This window comes from Erpetoichthys calabaricus, chromosome 2 (assembly GCF_900747795.2).
Source record: "Erpetoichthys calabaricus chromosome 2, fErpCal1.3, whole genome shotgun sequence".
Classification (NCBI taxonomy): domain Eukaryota; kingdom Metazoa; phylum Chordata; class Cladistia; order Polypteriformes; family Polypteridae; genus Erpetoichthys; species Erpetoichthys calabaricus.
In genome coordinates, this window is record NC_041395.2 from 203,542,007 (window position 1) to 203,567,753 (window position 25,747).

Sequence of the window (25,747 nt, forward strand, 5' to 3'; positions counted from 1 at the left end):
AAAAAATCTGTTGCACAAACTCAGTCGAAATATGGAAGAGAAATACCTTTGGCAAAGTTGTAGAAGAGTGTTGATCAGCAAAATTTGTTTGTGTTTATTGCAGCAAATATGCTGTGTTCGCTGCTGACCTTCACTGATTATTTTCCTGGAAATGTGCTATGTGATCGGCATAGACATATTTTTTTTTTCTTCTCCCAGTGCCCCATGATGCTTTACGAGGCCAATGGTACATCGGAGAGTTGTAGCAGCGATTGTCGGATGGGACATCTACCCCCATCCAGTCAGGCCCCAACCCACGAGTGTATAATGTTTATCCTAGTATTGGGCTAAAATTTGTGGAAAACTTGAGAAAACATTAAAGCAGAAAATGCATAAAGAAAGTGGAAATGTGTTTGTGAATTTGTATCTTAACTATAGTGTAATTTTGTATGGACTTATGTATGAATCGTATGTAATAGTGAGCCTATTCCACAAACAGTATTACCCAGTGTGTTGCACAGTTGAGAAGAATCCAAGTGCATTTTATGACCTTGGTGGTAGTAGTAGCAGTGAACAAGCAGAAGTGACTAGGAAAAAAAAAGAACAAACTGTAATTTTCTGTTTGAGATGGGCAATACCAGCTATTGAATCTTTGTAGACCAAGTCTTAATGAATTCATGCTTCCTGTATGCCAAAAATTTTACTGTTCTGAAATTTATAATTAATTTTATCTTGGGGAGGCATAGTGGCACAGTGTTTAGCACTGCTACCTCACACTTGCAGTTACATTTTTGGCCACAGTCACTTCAGCATAGTTGGCATACATTTTCCTATCCATCAGGGGCACTTAAAAATCCATTTACCATTTTAAACCACTTAAAACTTGTTAAATTTTTCCTTCCCCAGTGACTGAAATGCATTTTCCTCAATTCATTGAAGTTCACGAACATTTCCATAATTTCATGACCACCAGGCTAAAGAAATGTATATAGTTGAAATGTTTTTTTTTCTATTTGTTTATGGAAGCAATTAGAGGTTTTCATCAGGACAGTTTAGCATAGGATGTTCATCTGACATTATAGTTCCTATAAGAGTATAATATAGCCTCTTGAAACAACACATAAGGGATTAATTCATGGAGCCTAACTTGAACTTGGTGCAGTCATCCATGTTGCTTATGTACATTTTGTATGTCATGTATAATATTAGACTTATTTTATCAATCTTTCATCTGTTTGTGTAATGATCAACTTTGCTGACTCAGAGGTCCAGGAGACTTATCTTGAACTGCATCAGATAACCAAGTTGTTTGTATCTTTCTCTTCACATGTGTGTTTTGCTCCAGATACTTCTGTTTTTCTCCCACATTACAAACATGTGCAGGTTGATTAGAGTTTCTAAATTAGGCCTGTATGTGTGTAGGTGTGTATTTGAGTGTTCTTCGATAGATTTACATCCTATTTAAGTGTGATACTCCCAGAATAATCACTAGATCCCTGTGATTTCTGAATTGTTTTCGAGAAGTGATTGAATTTTTTTGTCTGGCCTTTAGAAATGTTTTCTGGATTTTTCTTAAGTGATAACAGATTTTTTTTCCTTATACAGAATCTTCACAAGAATCAGTGTTTAAGTCTACGGACAAGCATGGCTTTGAAGGCAGTGACAAGCAGTTTAAAAAGGCAAGTATTACCTGCTGTGAGTACATTGTGAATCAAAATTTCAGGGTAGTGAAAAAATGGAGATTTTACTGTTTAAATTGGGCAGTGAAGTGTTAAAAACTTGCAAGTGCTAGCACTGGCCCAACAAGCCCATGTCCACAAATTAACTGAGATTTCGTTTTCCCTCAGGTTTAGCGTGTATTGTTAATACAAACATACAGTATAAAAAATAAACTGACATTTTATTTAAATAATTTAAGTAATGAAATATCACTTTTATTGCAACATGTAGTCACCCAAGAGTAATTTTATCAAATTATGTTTGAGGATTTTTTTTTTGGTAAAGTTGTGTTTGTGTTTTGCATAAGCATCATAAATCAAATAAATCATGTATTGAAGATGGTGATAATTGTGTGTTCTGCTAAGTTTTGTTAGGGCAGTTTTGGTCTCCGTCTAGTAACATCACTTTAGGGAACCAAGGATACTTCAGTCGTAATCAATAACTCTAAACATAAGACATTTTCAGGACGGCGTACCCAGTACATTAAAGAAGGAAAGTAGTGCTGTATTTCTCAAACCATTTTGCCAAATGTTTCCCAAAAAGTCACCTGTCCTTTGTGATTTTTTTTGTGCACTTGTATCTCCCTCCTCATTTTTTTTTTATTTAGTCTTTTTTTTTTTATCCTCATTATTATTATTTTTTTTTTCTTTCTTTCATCCCTGTCCCCATCCTACCCTTTCCTTTGCAAACTCATGGCAGGGCCTACTTGGAGAACTGCTTCTAATACAGCAACAAATCCAGGCGCATGAAGAAGAAGCTCGCAGGGCCACGGGGCAGTATAATTCCAGCACTTTCCAGCCAAAACACAAGGTGATGGGTTTTAAGAAGCAAATGCAAGCCCAACATTTGAGTCATTGCCTAAATAGGAGTTTTTAGGGTGCTACAGAAGAATATAGTTTAGAAAATTTGGGCAGCTGCACTGACACTAGCATTTCAGATTTTGTGGTGTTCAAAGTTAAATAAAGAAATAGCTTGAATGCTTTTATTTAAAGCAGTTGTGTTTATTCATTTTTTTATATTTCAAATTTTTCCTATAGTATTTAAAGGCTGATCAAATTGTATGCTATATTATTGATAAATTAGATGATGTGAGATTGATCGTTTATCACTGTTGTACAAAAAAAAAATCTAACAAAGTCAAAATTATGATTGTACATAAAAGATGCTGTTAGTAACTGCCCATTTGGATACTTTAATACAAAAATAATTTATTTTAAATAATGAACTGTAATATTGACATGAATTGTTCAAATTTTTTGCAGTTAGTTGACACGATCTTCTTCTTTCGGCTGCTCCCGTTAGGTGTTGCCACAGCGGATCATCTTCTTCCATATCTTTCTGTTCTCTGCATCTTGTTCTGTTACACCCATCACCTGCATGTCCTCTCTCACCGAATCCATAAACCTTCGTTTAGGCCTTCCTGTTTTCTGACTTTGTCTCCCAACCGTCCAACTTGAGCTGACCCTCTAATGTACTCATTTCTAATCCTATCCATCCTCATCACACCCAATGCAAATCTAAGCATCTTTAACTCTGCCACCTCCAGCTCTGTCTCCTGCTTTCTGGTCAGTGCCACTGTCTCCAACCCATGTAACATAGCTGGTCTCACTACCATCCTGTTGACCATCCCTTTCACTCTTGCTGATACCCGTCTGTCACAAATTACTCCTGACACTCTTCTGCATCCATTCCAAACTGCCTGCACTCTCTTTTTCACCTCTCTTCCACAATCCCCATTCCTCTGTACTGTTGATCCCAAGTATTTAAACTCATCCACCTTCGCCAACTGTACTCCCTGCATCCTCACCATTCCAATGACCTCCCTCTCATTTACACACATGTATTCTGTCTTGTTCCTACTGACCTTCATTCCTCTCCTCTCTAGAGCATATCTCTCCAGGGTCTCCTCAACCTGCTCCCTACTATCGCTACAGATCACAATGTCATCAGCAAACATCATAGTCCACGGGGACTCCTGTCTAATCTCGTCTGTCAACCTGTCCATCACCATTGCAAATAAGAAAGGGCTCAGAGTTGATCCCTGATGTAATCCCACCTCCAGGTTGAATGCATCCGTCGCTCCTACCGCAGACCTCACCACTGTTGCACTTCCCTTGTACATATCCTGTACAACTCTTACGTACTTCTCTGCCACTCCCGACTTCCTCATACAATACCACAACTCCTCTCGAGGCACCCTGTCATATGCTTTCTCCAGGTCCACAAAGACGCAATGCAACTCCTTCTGGCCTTCTCTAAAGTTCTCCATCAACATCCTCAGAGCAAACATTGCATCTGTGGTGCTCTTTCTTGGCATGACACCATACTGCTGCTCACTAATCATCACCTCACTTCTTAACCTAGCTTCCACTACTCTTTCCCATAACTTCATGCTGTGGCTCATCAATTTTATTCTTCTGTAGTTACTGCAGTCCTGCACATTCTCCTTATTCTTAAATATCAGCACCAGTACACTTCTTCTCCACTCCTCAGGCATCCTCTCACTTTCCAAGATTCCATTAAACAATCTGGTTAAAAACTCCACTGCCATCTCTCGTAAACCCCTCCATGCTTCCATAGGTATGTCATCTGGACCAACGGCCTTTCCATTTTTCATCCTCTTCATAGCTGTCCTTACTTCCTCCTTGCTAATCCATTGCACTTCCTGATTCAATATCTCCACATCATCCAACCTCTTCTCTCTCTCGTTCTCTTCATTCATCAGCCTCTCAAAGTACTCTTTCCATCTGCTCAACACACTCTCCTCGCTTGTGAGTGTGTTTCCGTCTTTATCCTTTATCACCCTAACCTGCTGCACATCTTTCCCAGCTTGGTCTCTCTGTCTAGCCAATCGGTACAGGTTCTTTTCTCCCTCCTTAGTGTCCAACCTCTCATACAACTCATCATACGCCTTTTCCTTAGCCTTCGCCACCTCTCTTTTCACCTTGCACCTTATCTCCTTGTACTCTTGTCTACTTTCTGCATCTCTCTGACTATCCCACTTCTTCTTTGCCATCCTCTTCCTCTGTATACTCTCCTGTATTTCCTCATTCCACCTCCAGGTTTCCTTTTCCTCCTTCCTTTTTCCAGATGTCACACCTAGCACCCTTACTACATCTGCTGTAGTTTCCCAGCTGTCTGGTAACTCTTCACTGCCACTCAGTGCCTGTCTCACCTCCTCCCTAAACTCAACCTTGCAGTCTTCCTTTTTCAATTCCACCATTTGATCCTTGGCTCTGCCCTCACTCTCTTCCTCTTCTTGATCTCTAACGTCACCCTACAGACCACCATCCTGTGCTGCTCAACTACACTTTCCCCTGCAACCACTTTGCAGTCTTCAATCTCCTTCAGATTGACTCTTCTGCATAGGATGTAATCTACCTGTGTGCATCTTCCTCCACTCTTGTACGTCACCCTATGTTCCTCCCTCTTCTTAAAATACATATTCACCACAGCCATGTCCATCCTTTTGGTAAAATCCACTGTCCTCTGACCTTCTTCATTCCTCTCCTTGTCACCATACCTACCCATCACCTCCTCGTCTCCTCTGTTCCCTTCACCAACATGTCCATTGAAATCCCCTCCAATCACCACTTTCTGTCCCTTGGGTACACTGTTCATCACTTCATCCAACTCACTCCAAAAATCTTCTTTCTCACCCATTGCACACCCAACTTGCGGGGCATATGCACTAACAACATTCATCATCACACCTCCAATTTCCAGCTTCATAATCATCATCTCTGTCTGATACTTTTTTCACCTCCAAAACACTCTTGACATACTGTTCCTTCAGAATAACCCCAACTCCATTTCTCCTCCCATCCATACCATGATAGAACAATTTGAATCCACCTCTGATCCACCTGGCCTTACTCCCCTTCCATTTAGTCTCTTGCATATACAATATATCAACCTTCCTTCTCTCTATCATATAGGCTAACTCTCTTCCCTTACCAGTCATACTGCCCACATTCAAAGTTCCTATCCTCGGTTCCACCCTCTTTACTTTCCTCCTCCCCTCCTGCCTCCGGACACGTCTCACCCCTCTTCTTCTTCGGCCAACAGTAGCCCAATTTCCGACAGCACCCTGTTGACTAACAGTACTGGTGGCGGTCGTTGTTAACCCGGGGCTCGACCGATCTGGTATGGAAATTTGTATTGTTGTCCGCATATTGATTTGGCAAAATTTTACTCCGGATGCCCTTCCTGACCTAACCCTCCCCATTTATCCGGGCTTGGGACCGGCACAAAGAAACACACTGGTTTGTGCATCCCCTGTGGCTGGGTTAGATAATTGACATGATAAAAGACTAAGAATATAGACTTACAGTGCAATGATTATTTAACAGCAAACACACATTAATTTACAACACTATTAATAAAATGAAAAGGTAATCTGAATGATATGAATATGTATCTAATCCAGGGATGGGCAAAGTCATTCCTGGAGGGCCGCAGTGGCTGCAGGTTTTTGTTCCAACCCAATTGTTTAATAAGAAGCACTTATTGCTCTAGAAACACTTCTGCTTCATTTTAGTTATCTCCCTTGTTAAGATTTTGAACCCTTATTGCTTATTTAAGTCTTAAACAGCTGCATTCTCGGTTTTAATTGCTCCTTATTAGCAATAAGATGCAAATGACAAAAGAAACCAGCAGTTATCCATTTTGCTTGTTACCCTTTACACCTGTGTGTATTTATCATGCACTATTTGGTTTAATTAAATACTTGGAAGGAAAGAGAAAAGAAAAAAGTGAAGGATTGAGAATTGCCCATCCGTTTTACACTTCAAAGTATCTGAATGATATCCTTAGAATGGAAAAAAAAATCTAGGATACGAGAATGACTTGACATAACAGAGTTAAAGCACTAACAAGCCATGAAATGTAATTATTGGCAAGGATTGTTTTCTAATTAAGCAACTGGGTTGGAACAAAAACCCGCGGCCACTGCGGCCCTCCAGGAATGACTTTGCCCACCCCTGATCTATTCATTATTAAATGGCCAAAAATTTTGAAATGTTCTATGATACTGTACAAGACAGTCAGGTGAAGACAAGGATTGAACATGACATTTTGATTGCATTTGTTTTGAAATGCGTAATGCATTTTGACTTATATAAGCTATATTACCTTTACCTTCAATGACTTTTATTTATAATGTTGTATATTATTTGATTTTCTGCATTAGTGTTTGCCAAGGTGACAGTGGGATGAAAAGGTAGTTAAAGTATGCTTTATGTAGAAATACTGAAGAGCAGTCTTCAGTGGATATCGCTAATTTTACTGGTGAATTCATAAGCATGCATTATGATGTAGTGGTTAATGTACTAAATTTTAAACCACAGGGTGGCTAGTTCAGTTCTCAGCTGTGACTCATTTTGTGACCATGAGCAAATTAGTTCAAAATGGCTGCGCTCTAATTGTTAAAAAAAGAAACGTTGTTAAAGTCATGTTAATCTCCTTGGGGTGAAAAAACTCAGCAGGCAAATATAAATTAATAGTAATAATTAGTTTACCATTGTTCTTTTACTTGCACATGGCAGCTTATGTTGTTTTCCCTTGAACCACCAAGAAGATGCATGTTGAAATTTATTATGTAACTAGCAAAATACCCGCGCTTTGCAGCGGAGAAGTAGTGTGTTAAAGAGGTTATGAAAAAGTAAAGGAAACATTCTAAAAATAACGTAACATGATTGTCAATGTAATTGTGTTGTCATTGTTATGAGTGTTGCTGTGTTTTATATATATATAAAATACACACACACACATATAAACATATATATACATATACATATACACATATATATACATATCTACATATATATATATATATATATATATATATACATATACACATCCACATATCAACATATATATATACACATATATACACACACACACGGTTTATGGGTGATGATTGTTTTACTCTTTTTATCTTTATTTTATTTTATTGTAGAATCAACTCCTATCTGCGCACAGCAGGGCAGCCGTGGGCGGATGCGTATGGTGTATTCACTCCATGTTATCGTGCATTGCGCTGTCAGTGGTATTTTGATAAAAGAATTTGAACAACATATAAGAAGCGTATAAATTATTAAACAGTAAAACATTAACATTTAAGAAGTAAAGTTACATTAAGTACTACTGCAGTGCCTTCGGGTATACCTCATTTTTTGTTTGCCCATTACATGCTTAAATGTATACATTTTTTGGTGCACCTACCGGAGAACACGCGACATATAACCGAGCGTGGGAGAAGCATGGATTTTAAACACGCGTTGAGTTCATCTGCTGGTCTCCCTCGTGGAATAACTGGTAATGTTTGACTAAAATCTACAGCGAGTAAAACGACATTACCTCCTATTTTTTTTTTTTTACGATCTCTGAGATCTTGCTTTTTTCGGTTCAAGGCTTCATAAGCTCTTTTATGTTGTATGGTGTACTTATCCCAAACCATCATCTTTGAATGTTGCAAGACTTTCGCCTTGTATGTAGATCGGGGTAATTACATTCATTGCATTCCTAGTCTGAATCACAATCTGATTGTATGGGTGGTTACCTGGCACTGTAGGGTTGCCACCCGTCCTTTAAAATACGGAATCGTGCCGCGTTTGAGAATGAAATTGCGCGTCCCGTTTTGAATCAATACTGTACGGGATTTATCCCGTATTTTTTTTATCATTTTTTTTTTTAAAGCAGCGTCTCATGCAAATCATCCCACACGCATTTTATGAAGATGCCTCCTTTCCTACTTTTGATTGGGTAATACTTGATGTCATCGTTAGTTTGATTGGTGTTTTTAACTGTCCAGTGAGGAGGGCGTGTCTTTTAAGTACAGTCTGCAAAGTGTTGGCACTGAGATGTGGCGTCAGCGCCATAGTTGAAGCCCCTAACGTTGCGGTCAGCAAGTCGGCTAACATCCGCCATGTGCCGTCTTTCAGTTGCGAGAAGCAGATCATAGAATGGTTGAAACTGTTGCCCCTAACGTTGCGCCACGGCGTGTGGTTCGTTTATACCTCGTGTCTTCTCATTAAACTTTTATCTCGCGAATATGTTATTGCAATCCGCAGCGGGAGCGTTTCTATAAACTTAATTTAAACTTACGTTTTACACCGTGCTTTCTTTCCCTTATGAACATGCTTGTATGCTTAACTCGCTCCGTTCTCAATTGTTTAATTAATTATTTGCTCTTAGCTGTTCGCGGCTCTTCCTCCATTTCCCCCTACTTCGTTCTTTTATCTCGCGAATATGTTATTGCAATCCTTAACGGGAGCGTTTCAATAAACCGATTGAAAATAGTTTTGCATTTACCTTTTTAGTAAAAGGCGAGCTTTTAAGCCTGAGAAATCACCCCGTAAATGCACACGTTTAATTGCACATGTGTTAATATGTATGGTTACACAGTATTAAAAGACAGTGAACAACGTCAGTTACCTTTGTTCCCGCGTTTGATAAAATGTGAGCTTTTAAGCCTGAGAAATCACCCCATAAATGCACACGTTTAATTGCACATGTGTTAATATGTATGCTTACACAGTATTAAAAGACAGTCAAAAATTAACGTCATTTACCTTCGTTCCCGCGTGTGACTCGTGCTGTAAATCTCTTCCTTCTTTTTAGTTCACGTAATTACGTAGGAGGCGTGATGACGCGATACGTGACTCCGCCTCCTCCATTACAGTGTATGGACAAAAAATATGTTCCAGTTATGACCATTACGCTTTGAATTTCGAAATGAAACCTGCCTAACTTTTGTAAGTAAGCTGTAAGGAATGAGCCTGCCAAATTTCAGCCTTCCACCTACACGGGAAGTTGGAGAATTAGTGATGAGTGAGTCAGTGAGTCAGTCAGTCAGTCAGTGAGGGCTTTGCCTTTTATTATTATAGATAATAATGTGTTGTATGTTACATTACAATCTATTTGTTTGGATTTTTCGCTCAACTGGAAGAATCCCCCCCACCACTTGTAAGTCAGTGGGTAACTAATGATCTATACTACTTGAAACTGGAAAAAAATCAAATTCTCACTTAGAGGATCTGTTCAAAACTTTCTTAAAACATGGTAGCATCTAATCAATAACATTTTAGATTAAGCTTCTATTTTGGGGAAAATGATACCCTTCCTTTCTTGTTCCTTTTATGGAATAGTTTTGGTTGCTGTCTCTCCTCTCTTTCTCTTGGATGGGAGTTGAATTTTGCTTTGCTTATCTTTAACTTTGACTTGACTGTATAGAATATTATCTGCTTTTAATTAAAATCAAGAAAAAAAAAAGTTCAGGTATCTGAGAACACAGAAAATCAAATGTCTTAGTGAGTGAAACATAAAGTTAATTCTTGATCAAAAGCTTCCTACTTATTAAAGTTAAATTTATGCTGTAAGCTGTTTTGCACATTCACTCTGAGTAATGTTTACAGCTTTATACGCACGATTACACATTTAATACCTGTACATAATATAAGCTGAAATCTGATCTAAAGAAAGTGTACTGACTTTTAAAAAAATTCTTATTTTAAAGGAAAATATAATGGCTTGTGGAGATAAAGGAATTCTGTTGATTCATCCCAGATCCCAAGAAGGCCAAAGTGTTTTAATGAAAAATTTGTACTGAAGAATATACAGCACAAGAGACATACACAATGAGAAACTCTTACTACAACATAATATAGGGCCTCTGGAATCATCACTGGTTAATGGCTGGACTGCTTTCCCACAATGTGCAATTTATACCTTGACTTGCCTCTTGTCTCTCTCTGCTCTTTCTTTCTCGTGCTTGTCAGGACTTTGGCCACAGTCCTCCCATCTCTACACTGCACATACCTTCATGGTTGGGCTGTCTTTAAACCCCATTCTGGGGTCACTTCTAGTGTTAAAACCAGAATTGTTTCCACATTCAGAGATGTCTCCATATTTGTATGTTGGAGCTCTGCAAAAAGGGACCAACAACTTAATGTGTTATACCAGAGTGGTGTCACCAGTACTCACTGCATGTGTACTTAAATACATATTTATGCCATGTTTAATGTGTCCGGCATACAGTATTTGGCCAGCACACCATTGACATGTATGGAATGTAAGCAGAATAGAATGCTGTTTGACCCCACTCCATTACTGGGTTACAGGTTGTAGCAACCGTTTCTAGCAGCACTGGTTGCAAGGCAGAAAACATCTTTGGGTTGGTAACCAGTACCTTTATAGTGCACAACCACACATATACCACAAGTCTTAGACTTGGAATACAACAAATGAAGATGAGATTGGAAAGTAAACCGAGACCCCAACACCTCATATGCACAGAAAAGTGCTATCAATGTGGTATTATGCCTCCTGCTGGTTCTTCTTCATTATGAAAATACAGAAGGATTTGCTGTCATAATTAATGTCCTCAAGTGTTTATGAAACAATATAGGCCTGTGGTGAAAATAACCATAATGAGGCAGTGAAAATAATGATAGATAACTGCTGTAGCATATTCACTCAAGTTTTTTGCCATCAGTAATACTAATAATTATCAGTTTTCATTATGTGGATTTTTATATTTGCCTGTGAGCTGCTATTGAGAAGTTACTGTTTGGTTTGTTGAGGTTAACATTTTTATATTAACTGCAACTGATGCACTACAAAATCTCATTTTTGATTATTACTTTTTGTGATGGTAAATAATTTAAGTATATTTAAAATGAAATACAAAATTGTGGTATTTTGTCTGTTGGCATAGGCAGTGGTCTAGTAAGTGATATTCTTTATTTAGATTTTGTTTAAAAAATATTTTTCATGTTCTAAAAATGAACTTGGTAGAAAACTTTACATGCAGAAGTGCAACTGTCAATATTTTGATTAAATGAAAGAATTCCAAACATAAAACAAATACAACAGAAGGATCCAGTGTCATCTGGATTTCAACTTATGAAAGCATTTTAATTTTTAAACCAATATCTAAGTAAACACAGCAGCTTGCCATATTTATTATTGTCCACTTCTAGGAAACTGAGTTGATGCCTCATACTTTCCCTCCCTGCAATGAGATTTAAACTTATGATGAAAACTCAAAATATTTTTATTGCTACATGTGCAATATACTTATTTCAATTTGAAATCAATAAGGCTGCTATATTATTTAGTTTGTTATTAAAAGGTTATTGACTATACTCATCTTAGCCTATTAAACTGTGTCCATCACTGAATTAATCAGTATATTTCAAAAACTAAAATATTAAAAAAAAAAAAATGACATCCAGACAAAGAGTACATGGTAAGCAAGTAATCAAAATCATCTCTAAATATTAGTTGACAATGCAGTCAGTCAGTCATTTCCCAACCCACTATATCCTAACACAGGGTCACGGGGGTCTGCTGGAGCCAATCCCTGCTAGCACAGGGCGCAAGGCAGGAACAAATCCCTGGGCAGGGTGCCAGCCCACAGCAGTAGTTGACAATGCAGAATGTAGTTAATCATTACAAAGTATAATTTGAGATAGCAAAGACTTGAGTAAAATAAAATAGTTTTGCAAATTAATTGCATTAGCAGACAAAAGGCTTTTGAGTCATGTTGACATTATGCAAGTATAATATGTATAGAACCAGCATAAACAAGTATATTTTTAAAACTTAGAAAATGTAGTTTATCTCTAAATAGCAAAATAGAAAAGCAATTAATAAGCTACAGTTAAATGTTTGTGGCTGAGCTGCACACCCTTAAATACATAAGTATTGAATAGGGGGAAAGTATACGCAGGGGTTGCAGTGTTTACTGGGTGATAAATAAGGTCTACTTATATTTTGTCAAATGTTATTCAGTTGAAATCTGTGCTTAGACAAATATAGCATGTGTCATCTGTAGAAATTCAAAGGAGCGTTTTTACCCCACTCCTAAGCCCTTTATTTGAGCAATTTGTGAGTGTTACATGCACTGCGAAATGCAGGCGCTAGAGTCTCGTCATTACAATTCTCAGCATCGGGCTTTGTTAAACTAAATATTTTATAAGTACCTTATTCTAAGATAGAAAATTGCTTCTAAATATTTTAAACTTAACAATGTACACATGGCATGTTTAAGAAATAGTGTATGTGCTAAATATACAACACATTATACAATGAAGAGGAACATCTTTTTAAAAATTATGCCACCTGTTGTATTAACTTACTGTTTTGGACAACTGTGTGCATCATTCTTCGTAACAAGAAGTTGTTAACAAAAATTTGCTGTGGTATTTTTCATTAAAATTAACTGATTTTTTTGTAATCATCTATGCTATATTTTAAGCACCTTGCAACTACAAAAATCAGCTTATTTTCTTATGTTTTTGTAAATTTGAGGAAAAGTTCTTGTGTAGGTAACTTAACAGTTTTTTCTGTCCCTGAGACTAAACAGGTCTTCTAAATGTGATCAATAATGTATTGTACCGTCCCATTTTTAAAATATTCATATTGACCCTGTTAATGAAAAGTTCCATATTCCATTCACAAATAGCTTTTTTTTAATAAATTATTCTGTTTTAAGATGTATGCGTTTTTAATATTACTTCACAAGGTAAGCAATCAAATCTAGTAATAGCAAAATGTTCCTTATTGTTGATTAAATACATTTTGGAAATTTTCTGTTTGAGATACTTTCATGTAACATATCTTCTCAGTTATTACTGTTATTATATATGTTTCAAAACATAACTTAATGTTGTCTTGCAGGTTTCTGACAAAGAGAGAGCAGAGAAGCTGCAAGAAGAACTTTTGAGGACTCAGGTACAGGAGAAACTGCAATATTCATGTTTTGGTTTCTATTATTTGAGAAAATATGTAGTTGCAGTTTTAATGCTGTGAAGTAGTTGCATATTGGTCATCTATGGATCACATATAGGGTTGCTGAAAAAGATAGATTGTTTTCTTTTTAATAATAGAGCAAAACTCAATTATATATTTTTTAATGTTTTGCTAACCATTGAAATGTGCCTTAATAGGTTTCAGTTTGCCTGTCTGAACACTTTTGCATTACTCTACCACTTGTTGTCTGATCTTCTTTTTTTTCTCTTTATTTTCAAATTTGTATGTGTGACCTTTTATATTTGTGTGTGACTTTACCAGTGTTCCCACAAGGAGGTGTTTCATCTCACAGGGCACTCTGGATATCATCGAGAGGAGTCATAACGCACGGCTTGATGGCAACTCCGGTCTGTACTGGAAACTGAGAAGGGCGACTTTGAGGGCAGATTAGGAGGCATTTGTTAGAGGAATTTGTAAGCAATTGACACACCATCTATGGTCTAGTGACCCACATCCTGCTTACAGATGAATCAGAGCATTCCGTACATCCGAATCTGTTCCTAAGAGAGTCACAGTCAGGGCGACTAATGGAACGGTTCTTACAGATGATACTGCAGTGGTAACCCACTGGGCTGGCTACTTTGAGCAGCTGTTTAAAGCAGATCCCCTGGCAAGGATGTTGGATATCTCTGGGTCCACAGTTCTTGAGGCTGATCTTCCAATTACCTGTGAACCACCCAGTCTCACTGAGAGATTGAACCAGTGAACCAGCTGAGGGTAGGGAAGGCTGCAGGGGGTCTGTGGTATCTGGGGTGAACTTCTCCAGGCTGGTGGTAAGGCTGTCCTCCAGGTATTGCAAGCAATCTTTGCACCATTTGGGAGACTGGCATCATCCCAACTGACTGGAAAATAGGACATGACGTCCCTATCCGGAAAGCGAAGTGTGATTGCCCGGATTGTGGCAACTACAGGGGGATAACAGTGCTCTCGATAAGGGCCTTGCTAAGGTTGTCCTCAATAGGATCCGTGATCACTAGCATACCTACCAGCGACCAGAGCAGTCTGGTTTTATGTCTAAGAAGTTTACCATCGACCACATCCTGACACTGAGGGTTCTCATGGAGCACAAACAAGAATATTGGCAGTTTCTTTGCAGCCTTTGTCGATTTTTGTAAAGCACTCGACTCAATTGATCAGGCTGCCCTGTGGGACATACTGAGACTTCTCAGGATCCCCTCAAGGTTGATCGATATCATCTCTGGCTTGTACGCTGGTACTGGGAGTGCTGTGCAGAGAGGAGGCACAGTGCTGGAATCTTCATTCTGCATCAGAGCATGAGATTAATTTTTTTTTCTTACCCATCACTACAAACTACATGGGATAAGTAACATGTAAACAAATATTTTTGGGTGGAGTATTCCTTTAAACTTGTATTCTCAGTTTCCTTTGAGTAAGACAAATGACTGTGTTGCGTAAGAACAGGACGAAGTCTAGAAATGTTTCAGAGATGGAAGAAGGCAGCCCGAGAAATGTTACTTATATGGGAGGAATTATTTAATAATAATAATAATTATTATTATTATTGTTTAATAATTGCCATTATTACTGTATAAATGGATATAAATAATTGCATTTAAACAATTTGCCAAAATCTGTTGTATGTAAACGATACTGTTTTAAATGTTGTTTTTTAATCAGAAAACCCAGTTTTCACGTCTACCTGTATTAGTTTAAATGGCACTTTTGCCAATCGCAATAAGGCTGACACTCGACTGGGAAACACAGTGAATGCGGCGTCTATCTATATATGTCTATGTATTTAAACTTGAGGTAGTGGTGACTACTGACAGTGCCAGCAGTCAGCTACTCCACAGTGCCAGCAGTCAGTGTTCTCCACTCCACAGTGCCAACAGTCAGTGTGCCTCAACAGTGCCAGCAGTACTCCACTCCACAGTTCCATCAGTCAGTGTTCTCCACTCCAAAGTGTCAGCAGCTACTCCACTACACAGTGCCAGCAGTCAGTGTGCTCTAATCCACTGTGCCAGCACTCTGTGTGGCAGCTGTCAGTGTGGCTTATTTGAATCACATTAAGGTAATTCAGTGTTAAAAGTTCAATTATGATTCCTAACAGCAAATAACTTCTACCTAACGACGCACCCATAGAAAAACAAAAACGAGACCACATGGATAAAAACAATGAACAAAGCTGCCTACAACACGCTTCTGAAACACCAGAACCAAAGGAGTTACAGCTCCAAAAAGAAACAGCTTTAGTTCAAATATGTTTATTTAATTGGATGAAAACTTTCTCAGGACACTCCCACCCTCCATGATTTTTCATCCCTCCAAAGATCGGAGGAAACAGAAAGTAATTGCCATTCTTGGATTTGCGATTCTTTAGAGAATCGGAGATTTACTGGTTGTAAAATAAACCACTTCTGGAAAGTACTTTCATGAAAGAAAATGGAATGTGTTCAAATACTGCCAAGCCATGTCTTTAAAGGATAGTGTAATTGGTGGTAATTTTCCTTCAAAGACACCAATCAAAAATTTACTTTAGAGACAGTGGGTTATACTGCACCCCTTCAGTTGGCCAAGGCCAGGTCTCCCACACAGCTGTTCTGTTGGCAGTACCCTAATATAAATGCTGTATGCTGTCCTCTATGGGTTCTGTGGAAGAGCACTGGTCTTCTGCCAGTCCTCCTTGATCTAGCACTGAATTGGGCAAATTGCCTCCAGTTAATGGCCCTATACAGTCATTTGTTGGCAAGGTCACTTTGTACTCCTCATGCTCCTAAGCTTTCACTGGACAGATATTCAGATATTCTCTTTAGAGGGAAGGCAATCCAGTAGGTAATGGTATGTGAGATAAGCACATATTTCTCCTCTTGACCTAATTTGCCCTTAAAGTGTTACCCACACCAGTGCACTTCTGGGTCACCTCACTTTATAGGGTCTACGTTTGCTACCTCCTAATTGCAGATGGGTTTCTCTTTTTTGCCAGTGTTGGGGTCCCTCCTGAGAGTTTTCCTTTTTTTTTTTTTTTTTTTTTTTTTTTTCCTTTCTTTGTTGTGCCTACAGAGATTTGCCATGGAACCATTTTTCCAGTCAGACACCCCTTCATATGTTTAAATCAATCTCTTAACACGTTTTCTTTAAAAATGATTTATGATTCAGTTTTGTATGTGCTATTATAGAAGTCTGCAATTTGTGGAAAATGATGACTATCTTTGCAATTTTGTAATAATTACAAACAAATTGTCATTATTAAATGAACACTTCACCCACAAATATATTTATTTGTTAATTACCCCATGCAGTTTTCAGTGATGGCCAGAATTTTTCATCAAATCTTTAGTGAAATAAAAATTGTGAACAGTTAGAACAAATAGCAGACAAGACATTATAATATGGGAATAAAAAACACCCCAAGGTGTTGCCACCCAGTCCCAAGATCCTTCCCACAATTGGCTCTTATACGAACAGAGTTACAGTGGGTGTAAAAACCTACACAAACTTGTTAAAATGGCATGTTTTTGTGATGTAAGAAATGAAACCAAGATAAATCATGTCAGAACGTTTTGCATCTTTATTTGTTTAATTGAAACCTATACAAGAAGGTGGCAACAAATCAGAAACTGTTTAGGGACAATAAAATCAAAAAGTTAGGGTAAAGAATAAGTAGTACACACTTGCCATCAGTTAAAGTGACTCTGATTCCTTCCTAATAAAGCTCATCTGTTCCTGTAGTACTATCCTGACATCATCTGGGTTACATTGATTTTTATGTTATTTCCCTAAATGGTTTCTGTTTCATTTTCTCTTTCCTTGTATAGGTTGCAGTAGCACAATTAAAGTGGAAGAAGTTCTGACATGATTTATCTTGGTTTAATCTGTTTACATACATAAATGTGCAATTTTAACAGGGGTGAGATATGACCACAATAATATCTGAGGAAAACAAAAAGGGGGGAGGAAAAAAAAAAACCTAATCTTTATAGCCATTGGATTACTGCTCGTCTATCTATATGGCTATGGACTAATTGCACCAAGGACTTCCAATTTAAAGTACTGTAAATGTTCTGGATGCACCATTAATCCTGCCACAGATAATTCGAACAATATTACAATAAAAAAGAGGTTTTACATAAATTAAAGTGCAGTGAACTGAGAGATTTCCAGTTGGAGGCAAATGTCAATTTAACAACAGTGGTACCAATAGAGAGAAACACCAGGAAATTCCAAAACAAGGAAAATCTGAGGTAAAATAGGGATTCTGTTGGAGGGAAATTTTGAAATTTTACAACAGAAAACCTTAACATTGAGATACTCCTAGATTATGTGTAGGATGGTACCTAGAAATTAGATGAACAAATGGGACACAAAAGATAAGCCACACCCTTAGTGATGCATCTGCAGAGTGTTAAATATAAGAGGTGTATAAATTTCAATTGAATATATTGGTAATTTATAGTGATTTAATGTCACTCAACATGGAAATTCAGACATATACTCGTGTAAACCTTCTGTCATTGGGTACGGAACAGGATAAAGGACTAGTAAATCCAAATACCATGGTTCTACTGAAAGAATTTGGACTGCTGCGGACGAGTGGTGAGGCCAGTCTAGCACCCATATTATCTACCAGTGCTATCCGCGCCTCGAGAACAAGACGGCGGCGGTGTACGCGTAAACAAAGGCTAAGCGTTAAGGCTAAAGCTAATCCATGCAGAACGCCACTACCATCGATCTTGGTGGCAAATATCCGCTCACTGGAGAATAAATTGGACTACATTCGGTTGGATTTAACATCGAAGCGGGAGATTAAGGATTGCTGTGCTTTTGTCTTTACGGAGTCCTGGCTCACCGACTCCACAACCGACACTGCTATTAGCCTGGAGGGGCTAACGATTCATCGGGCAGACAGGAGCAGCAGTCTCAGCGGCAAAACACGGGGCGGAGGTATCATCGTCTACATAAACAACAGATGGTGTGTTGACTCAAAAATAATCCACACATGTTGCTCTCCGGACACTGAGTTTTTGGTAGTTTAATGCCGGCCTTTTTATTTGCCACGGGAATTTTCCGTTGTACTTATAGTAGCTGTTTATATTCCCCCTGACGCTGACACCAAGGCAGCCATTGACACACTCTGCCACTGTATCAACGATTTGCAAACCACACATCCAGAGGGGAGTAGTCATCGTTGCTGGGGATTTTAACCAGGCAAACATGAAGAGAGGTTTACCCCATTTTTACCAACATGTGGATTTTGCAACTCGAGGAACCAATATATTGGATCATGTCTACACCAACATTAAAGGAGCATTCAAAGCATCCCCACGTCCCCATCTTGGCTCATCAGACCACATCTCTATTATGCTAATCCCAGCATATAGACCTGTGCTCATCAGATCAAAACCATCACTCAAACAGGTGAGAGTTTGGCCAGGAGAAGCCATGAATGCACTACAGGATTGTTTTGAGTGCACTGACTGGTCTGTGTTCAGTGAGGCAGCTACCACAGATCAAAGGATAGACATAAATGAATATGCAGAGGCTGTGTTTGGCTACATAAATAAGTGCATGGAGGATGTCTACGTCACCAAAAACATCATTGTCAGGGCAAACGATAAACCGTGGGTGACTGCTGAGGTGCGAGTTTTGCTGAAAGTGAGAAACTGTGCTTTCAAATCTGGAAATATAGCTGCCCTTAGAACAGCAAGAGCCAACCTAAATAAAGCTATTAGAAGAGCTAAAAGGGCTCATGGAAAGAAAATAGAGAGTCATTTTCAAGATCACAGGAACAGCAGAAGATTGTGGCAGGGGATTAAATCTGTGACCGATTACAAAACAGTTTCTTACCCCTGTGATGATAGCTTCAACTTCCTGAATGACCTAAATAAGTACTTTGGACAGTTTGAAGCATTGAATGATACATCACCAGTGAAGGCCACCCCTCATCCTGATGAGAAGGCACTGTGTCTGGAACCAGATGATGTTCTACAGACTTTGAGGAGAATTAATCCAAGGAAAGCTGCGGGACCAGACCAGATACCAGGTTGTGTACTCAAAGGATGTGCGGAGCAGCTGACACATGTCCTTACGGATATATTTAACATCTCTCTGTGTCAGGCTGTTGTGCCATCTTGCTTTAAAACCTCAGAAATCATCCCAGTTCCGAAAAAACCCATAGTCACAACCATGAATGACTATCGCCCTGTAGCCTTAACATCAATAGTGATGAAATGTTTCGAGAGGCTGATCAAGGACCACATTACTTCTGTCCTACCCTCCTCATTTGACCCACTCCAATTCACCTTCCGCTCCAACAGTGCCACAGAGGATGCCATATCTATTGCACTCCATTTTTCATTGGAACATCTGGAGAATAGAGACGCTATGGTCCGCATGCTGTTTGTTGATTTTAGTTCGGCTTTCAATACCATCATCCCTCAGAATTTGATCAGCAAACTGGGCCCATTGGGACTGGGCATACCTCTGCAAAACTGGATATTGGACTTTCTAATGGATAGGCCACAGTACGTACGGGTAGGAAAGAATAAATCAGATACCATCTCCTTGAGCACAGGTTCTCCACAGGGGTGTGTTCTAAGTCCCCTCCTCTTCACGCTCATGACCCACGATTGTTGTGCCAAGTTCAGCACAAACCAAATTATTAAGTATGCGGACGACACAACAGTGGTGGGTCTCATTCGAGGTGACGGGGAGGGAGATTACAGAGAGGAGGTGAAGTCATTTGTGGAATGGTGTGATAAAAACAATCCGATACTGAATGTCGAAAAAACAAAAGAACTGGTGATCGACTTCAGGAAGAAACAGCTGATACACATCCTGGTGTACATTAAGAACACTGCTGTGGAAATTGTGCAGTCTACTAAGTTCCTGGGTGTTAATGTGACGAACAACCTCACCTGGTCCCTGCACACCACCTCCGTCATCAAGAAAGCTCAACAGCGCTTGATCTTTCTGTGGAGGCTAAAGAGGGCCCATCTCAAAAGTCAGTCCTCACCACTTTTTACAGAGGGACCATAGAGAGCGTGCTAACCAGCAGCAGCTCTCTGTGGCAGAAGAGCTGCAGCTCTTCGGACTGGAAAGCACTGAGGAAAGTGGTGAGGGCTGCGGAGAGGATCATTGGAGCCCCGTTGCCAAATGTACAAGATTTGGCAAAACAACGCTGTCTGGCCAGAGCTGTGCGGATTTCTAGAGATCCTACTTATCCTGCCTCTGAACTCTTTTCCCTCATGCCCTCAAGCAGAAGGTACCGCAGCCTGAAATGTAGAACTACCAGGTTTAAAAACAGTTTTTTTCCTACTGCTGTTCGTCTTTTAAATGAAGCATTTTAGTATTTTATTGTAGACTGATTTTAACTATGTGTTTTTATTAATGTCTTGTGCATCGAATTTTCGTTCTGCAGCACATCTTGGATGTTCTGCTGAATGACAAATAAAATTGAATTGATTGATTGATTGATTGTAATTGGGGCTCTTTGCTTCTAAAGTAACGCTCTTAAAAACATTTTCCAATTAGGAATACTGAAGGAAGGAAAGTCATGCTTCCAAATCATTTTAACCGTTTTTATTTTAACAATAGAATGCCTGATGCCTACAAAAAATAAGTTGTAACGCTGTGCCACCTTAAATTCCTTCGCACCTCTTCATCAGTGTCTTTGTTTTGCAAATATGTCAATCGGCACAGGCAGCAAGCAGCCTTATATCCCATTCCCCACAGACGCAGCTGAAGTTCTCTCAGCTCAAGTCTGTTTATCTGTGTGTGAGGTGCCTTGAATTGTATAGTGCAAATAATATATTGTTATTTGGAGTACATACATTTCTTGTGTGTTCTGTTGGATGACAGGAAATGCAAGGCAAGAAATGTTGAACACATAACTAAAACAACGTTTTTGCATGTTTGCACACACATAGTTAATATGTTCACATCGGATTGAGTTTTTAAATTAAAGACCAGTCTTTCCCTGTCATTCATCAGTTAAGTGACCTGTTTTTAATTCAAATGTTTGGTGCCGCTTCAGTACATTTCATTTTTGTTCACTAGAGTGTTTTTGGAAGTGGTTTATTTTACTGTTTTTTAGTAAAATTGTGCTTAGGATGTTGTGTGCATATGACTGGATGACTTGACATGTGGATTATGTGGCTCAAGTAATCAGAGATGTTTTCATGGATGGTTTTATATTTGCTGTTGTCCTGTGTGGCCTTCATAGGTTCTTATTCTATCAGAAAGTTGAGAATAAAAATAAATCTCGGCCATCACTACAAGCTACATGGGGGAAGTAACATGCACTATATGAACAAAAATATTGGAATTCCTGACCATTACATGAACAGGGACTTTAATGACTTTGCATTCAAATACATAGACTTTAATATGGAGATGGTCCCCCCCTTTGTAACTATAACAGCTTCCACTCTTCTTGGAAGGCTTTCCACAAGATTTTGGAGTGTTTCTGTGGGAATTTGTGCCCATTCGTTCTGTAGAGCATTTATGAGGTCAAGCATTGTTGTTGGACAGGAAGGCCTGGCTTGCTATTTCAATTCCAGTTCATCCTAAAGGTGTTCGATGGGGTTGCAGTCAGGACTTTGTGTGGGGCAGTAGTCAAGTTCTTCCACACCGAACTCATCCAACCATGTCTTTATGGACCTTAGTTTTGTGCACTGTGGCACAGTCATGCTGGAATAGATAAGGGCCTTCCCCAATCTGTTTCCATAAAGTTGGAAGCATAGTGTTGTCCAAAATGTCTTGATATGCTGAAGCAATAAGAGTGCCGCTTATTGGAAATAAGGGGCCTAGCCCAAACCTTGAAAAACAGCCCGACACCATTATTCCCCCCTCCACTAAACTTCACAGTTGGCACAATGCAATAAGGCAAGTAACATTCTCCCGGCATCTGCCAAACCCAGCCTCGCCTGTCTGACTGTCAAACAAACAAAAGTGTGATTTGTCACTCCATAGAATACATTGTTTTCCCACAGTCCAGTAGCGGTGTGCTTTACACCACTCCATCTGACGCTTGGCATTGGATTTGGTAAAGTGAGGCTTGTATGTAGCTGCTCAGCCATAGAAACCCTTTACATTAACCCATTAATGCCAATCGAAGTTTGGAACTCTTCAGCTATGGAATCAGCAGAATGTTGGTGACATTTATGCACCATGCACCTTAGCAGTTGTTGACCCTGCTCTGTGAATTTTACGTGGTCTTCCAGTTTGTGGCTTTGAGTTATTGTTGTTCATAAATGGTTCCACTTTCCAGTAATACCATTTACAGTTGACTGTGGAATATCCAGCAGGGATGAATTTTCATAAACTGTCTTATTACAAAGGTGGTATCACAGTACCTCGCTTGAAGTCACTGAGCTCTTCAGAATGACCCATTTCATTTTACAAAGAGACTGCATTGCTAGGTGCTTGATTTTTATACACCTGTGGCAATGGGACTGATTTAAAGAACCTGAATTCAATAATTAAGAGGTATGTCCCAATATTTTTGTTCATAAAGTATATAAAAGAGAAAAATAATTTTTGGCTGAAGTATTCCTTTAAGCATCTGAATACATGTCATGGGAAATAATGAGCTTGTGATGTGATGAAGACATCAATGAGAGAACTATGGTAATCTTTCTGTTTACTAATGAAGAACTGTTTTAATTATTCACAAATGTCTGTAATTCATTGTAGTTGAAATATCAGAAAATCCTGGAACGCTTGGAAAAAGAAAACAAAGAGTTAAGAAAAGTGGTGCTTCAGAAAGATGACAAAGGGATTCACCAGAGGAAGGTGAAGGTGAGCTAGATTTGTCTACTTATCAGCTGTGATAAATTTTAGTTTGTAGCCTGTTTCATGTTACTGTTTTAAGAGACAAATATCTCTGGGAAAATATGACAGTTAATAATTTTTATTATTACCATTTGTTATTAGGAAGGTAGTGAATGGCAATATGTCTAAATATAGTACACTATTTCTTTTAAAAAAGTGAACTCCCATTTTTGATATATTTCTCCCCCTATATTTATTGAAAGTCATACAACATTTTTGAGTATTTATCAATTGCACAAGTCAGAATATTGATCATTAATCATTAAAGTTATACACGGGTGCAGAGACAAGCACAGTTTTCTCATGTCTCCAGATCTAGGATGCACATAATCTGGAAATTTGGAAATGGACAGACATATATGATTGAGAAAATTGCTAGAAGATATTCGTTGATAATCATATGTCAGTCAGCCTATGATCAGGATATTCTGTTACTTCATAATGTAGAAAGTTTACCATAAGCCACCTCATTCTCAAAATGTTTTATTTTGGTAATTTTTAAATTTGTGTTTCTGAAAGAAAGTAGCACTTCAAATAAAAATCTCTATCTTATTATATCTTATTATAAATATTTTAAGTCTGTTGAAAATGAACAGTATTTGTACATTTGCTACTTTAATAACTCTTTTAAAGGTTAATTGTATCGAAAGACCTCTTCTGAATACTCATTTTATGCCGAACAAAAAAACATTTAGTTTTTTATTTAGGGCTATAATAAAGGAGCAAGTGATCTATTTGTGATTAGATCTATGCTTGTACTGGAGTAACAAATGTCTATTGAAACAATCGGTTTCAGTGGGGTCAGACACTTCATTGGGATCTATCAGGAGCACAGCTCAGGATGGACTTCAATTTCTATATCAGCGATCAAGTTGTACGTTGTGACTATGGTACATTCCACATGCTCTATAACATTTAGTACTATTTAGCATCTAGTAATAATACTGAAAAGTCTTTCTACTTTGATGAGGAGGTCACAATTGTCAGATCTGTTTTTTTTATATATATATATATATATATATATATATATATATATATATATATATAGTTTGTCATAAACACGAGACATACACAGATAAAGGGTTGGGGTAGCCACCCGTATATTCTGGTATCCTGGCTGCAAAAGTCGTTTTCTGGAAATAAATAGCACTGGTGTGCAAACAATCGAGTCCAAAACAAGACTGAGGAATAAGGACAAAGGGCAGGGTTTTAAAGGGGGAGACAGGAAGTGAGGTCATAAGGATCAGGGATGTGTTAGTTCTCCATTTGTTCGGACCCGGACGTGACATCAGAGGAGCCGGAGCCAGTAAGGACTCCTTCCATTGGCTCGGTCCCGGAAATGATGTCACTAGAGTCAGGTGGAATCTACCGGGAATGGTCTGCAGGCAAGAAAGAAAAAGAGTCAGTGCACTCTGCCACCTCCCGGCATCTCTCAGAACTGCCGTCACTCAAGCCCTTTAGCTGCCTCCCATGCGCACGTGTGTGACAAGGCCCCCCCCTCAGCCCAGACCCGTCAGGTCGGGCGACCCTAACCGAGAGGTCGTGAACTCGGGAAAGAGCATCAGCGTTGGCATGGCGAGAGCCTCGGCGATGAACAAGCGAAAACTTGTACAGCTTTAGGTCAAGAAACCACCGGGTGACCCGCGGATTCAACTCCTTGTGTACGGCCATCCACTGTAGAGGTGCATGGTCCGTGACAAGGGTGAATTCCCGGCCCAACAAGTAGTACCAAAGCTGAGTAATCGCCCATTTAATCTCCAAAGCCTCCCTTTCCACCGCTGCATACCTGGTCTCCCGGTTCAACAGTTTCCGGCTCAGGAACATGATGGGGTGTTCCACACCATCGACACTTTGGCTCAGCACGGCCCCCAGGCCTGTGTCCGAAGCGTCCGTCTGGAGGATGAAAGGCAAAGAAAAGTTAGGTGTATCAAAATAGGTGTGGACGTAAGGGCCTGCTTCAAGTCACCAAATGCAGCGCCCTCTTCTCAGTCCATACCACAATGTTCAGGGCCCTCTTCTTTGTTAAATCAGTCAAGGGCGCCGCTCTCTCCGAGAACCGGGGTACAAACCGGCAGTAGTACCCCGCTATCCCAAGAAAGGCTTGGACCTGCTGCTTGGTTCGCGGACGGGGCCATTTCAAAATGGCATCAACTTTGGAGCACTGTGGCCTTACGGTACCCCGACCCACCAGGTAGCCTAAATATGTGGCCTCGCTCAATCCAAAGAAGCATTTCTTGGGATTAATCCGGAGCCCGGCCTCACCAAGTGTCCGCAATACCACTCGGACATGCTGTAGGTGTTCCCTCCATGTGCTGGAATAGATGACCACGTCATCCAGGTAGGCAGCACTGTATGAGTTATGAGGCCGGAGCACTTTGTCCACCAGACACTGGAAGGTTGCTGCAGCCCTGTGTAACCCAAATGGAAGGACACGATACTG

At 39.3% G+C, this 25,747-nt stretch overlaps 1 protein-coding gene across 2 annotated transcripts in view; it reads left to right on the plus strand.

Annotated features, from left to right (window-relative positions):
• opa1 (OPA1 mitochondrial dynamin like GTPase) overlaps positions 1-25,747 on the plus strand; it is a 215,802-nt gene that overhangs the window by 25,951 nt on the left and 164,104 nt on the right. For both annotated transcript variants that reach the window (XM_051922224.1, XM_051922225.1), the window contains 4 exons: positions 1,585-1,658; positions 2,398-2,508; positions 13,384-13,437; positions 23,170-23,274. In XM_051922224.1, the coding sequence (XP_051778184.1) occupies positions 1,585-1,658; positions 2,398-2,508; positions 13,384-13,437; positions 23,170-23,274 (344 nt within the window). The remainder of the gene's footprint in view (positions 1-1,584; positions 1,659-2,397; positions 2,509-13,383; positions 13,438-23,169; positions 23,275-25,747) is intronic.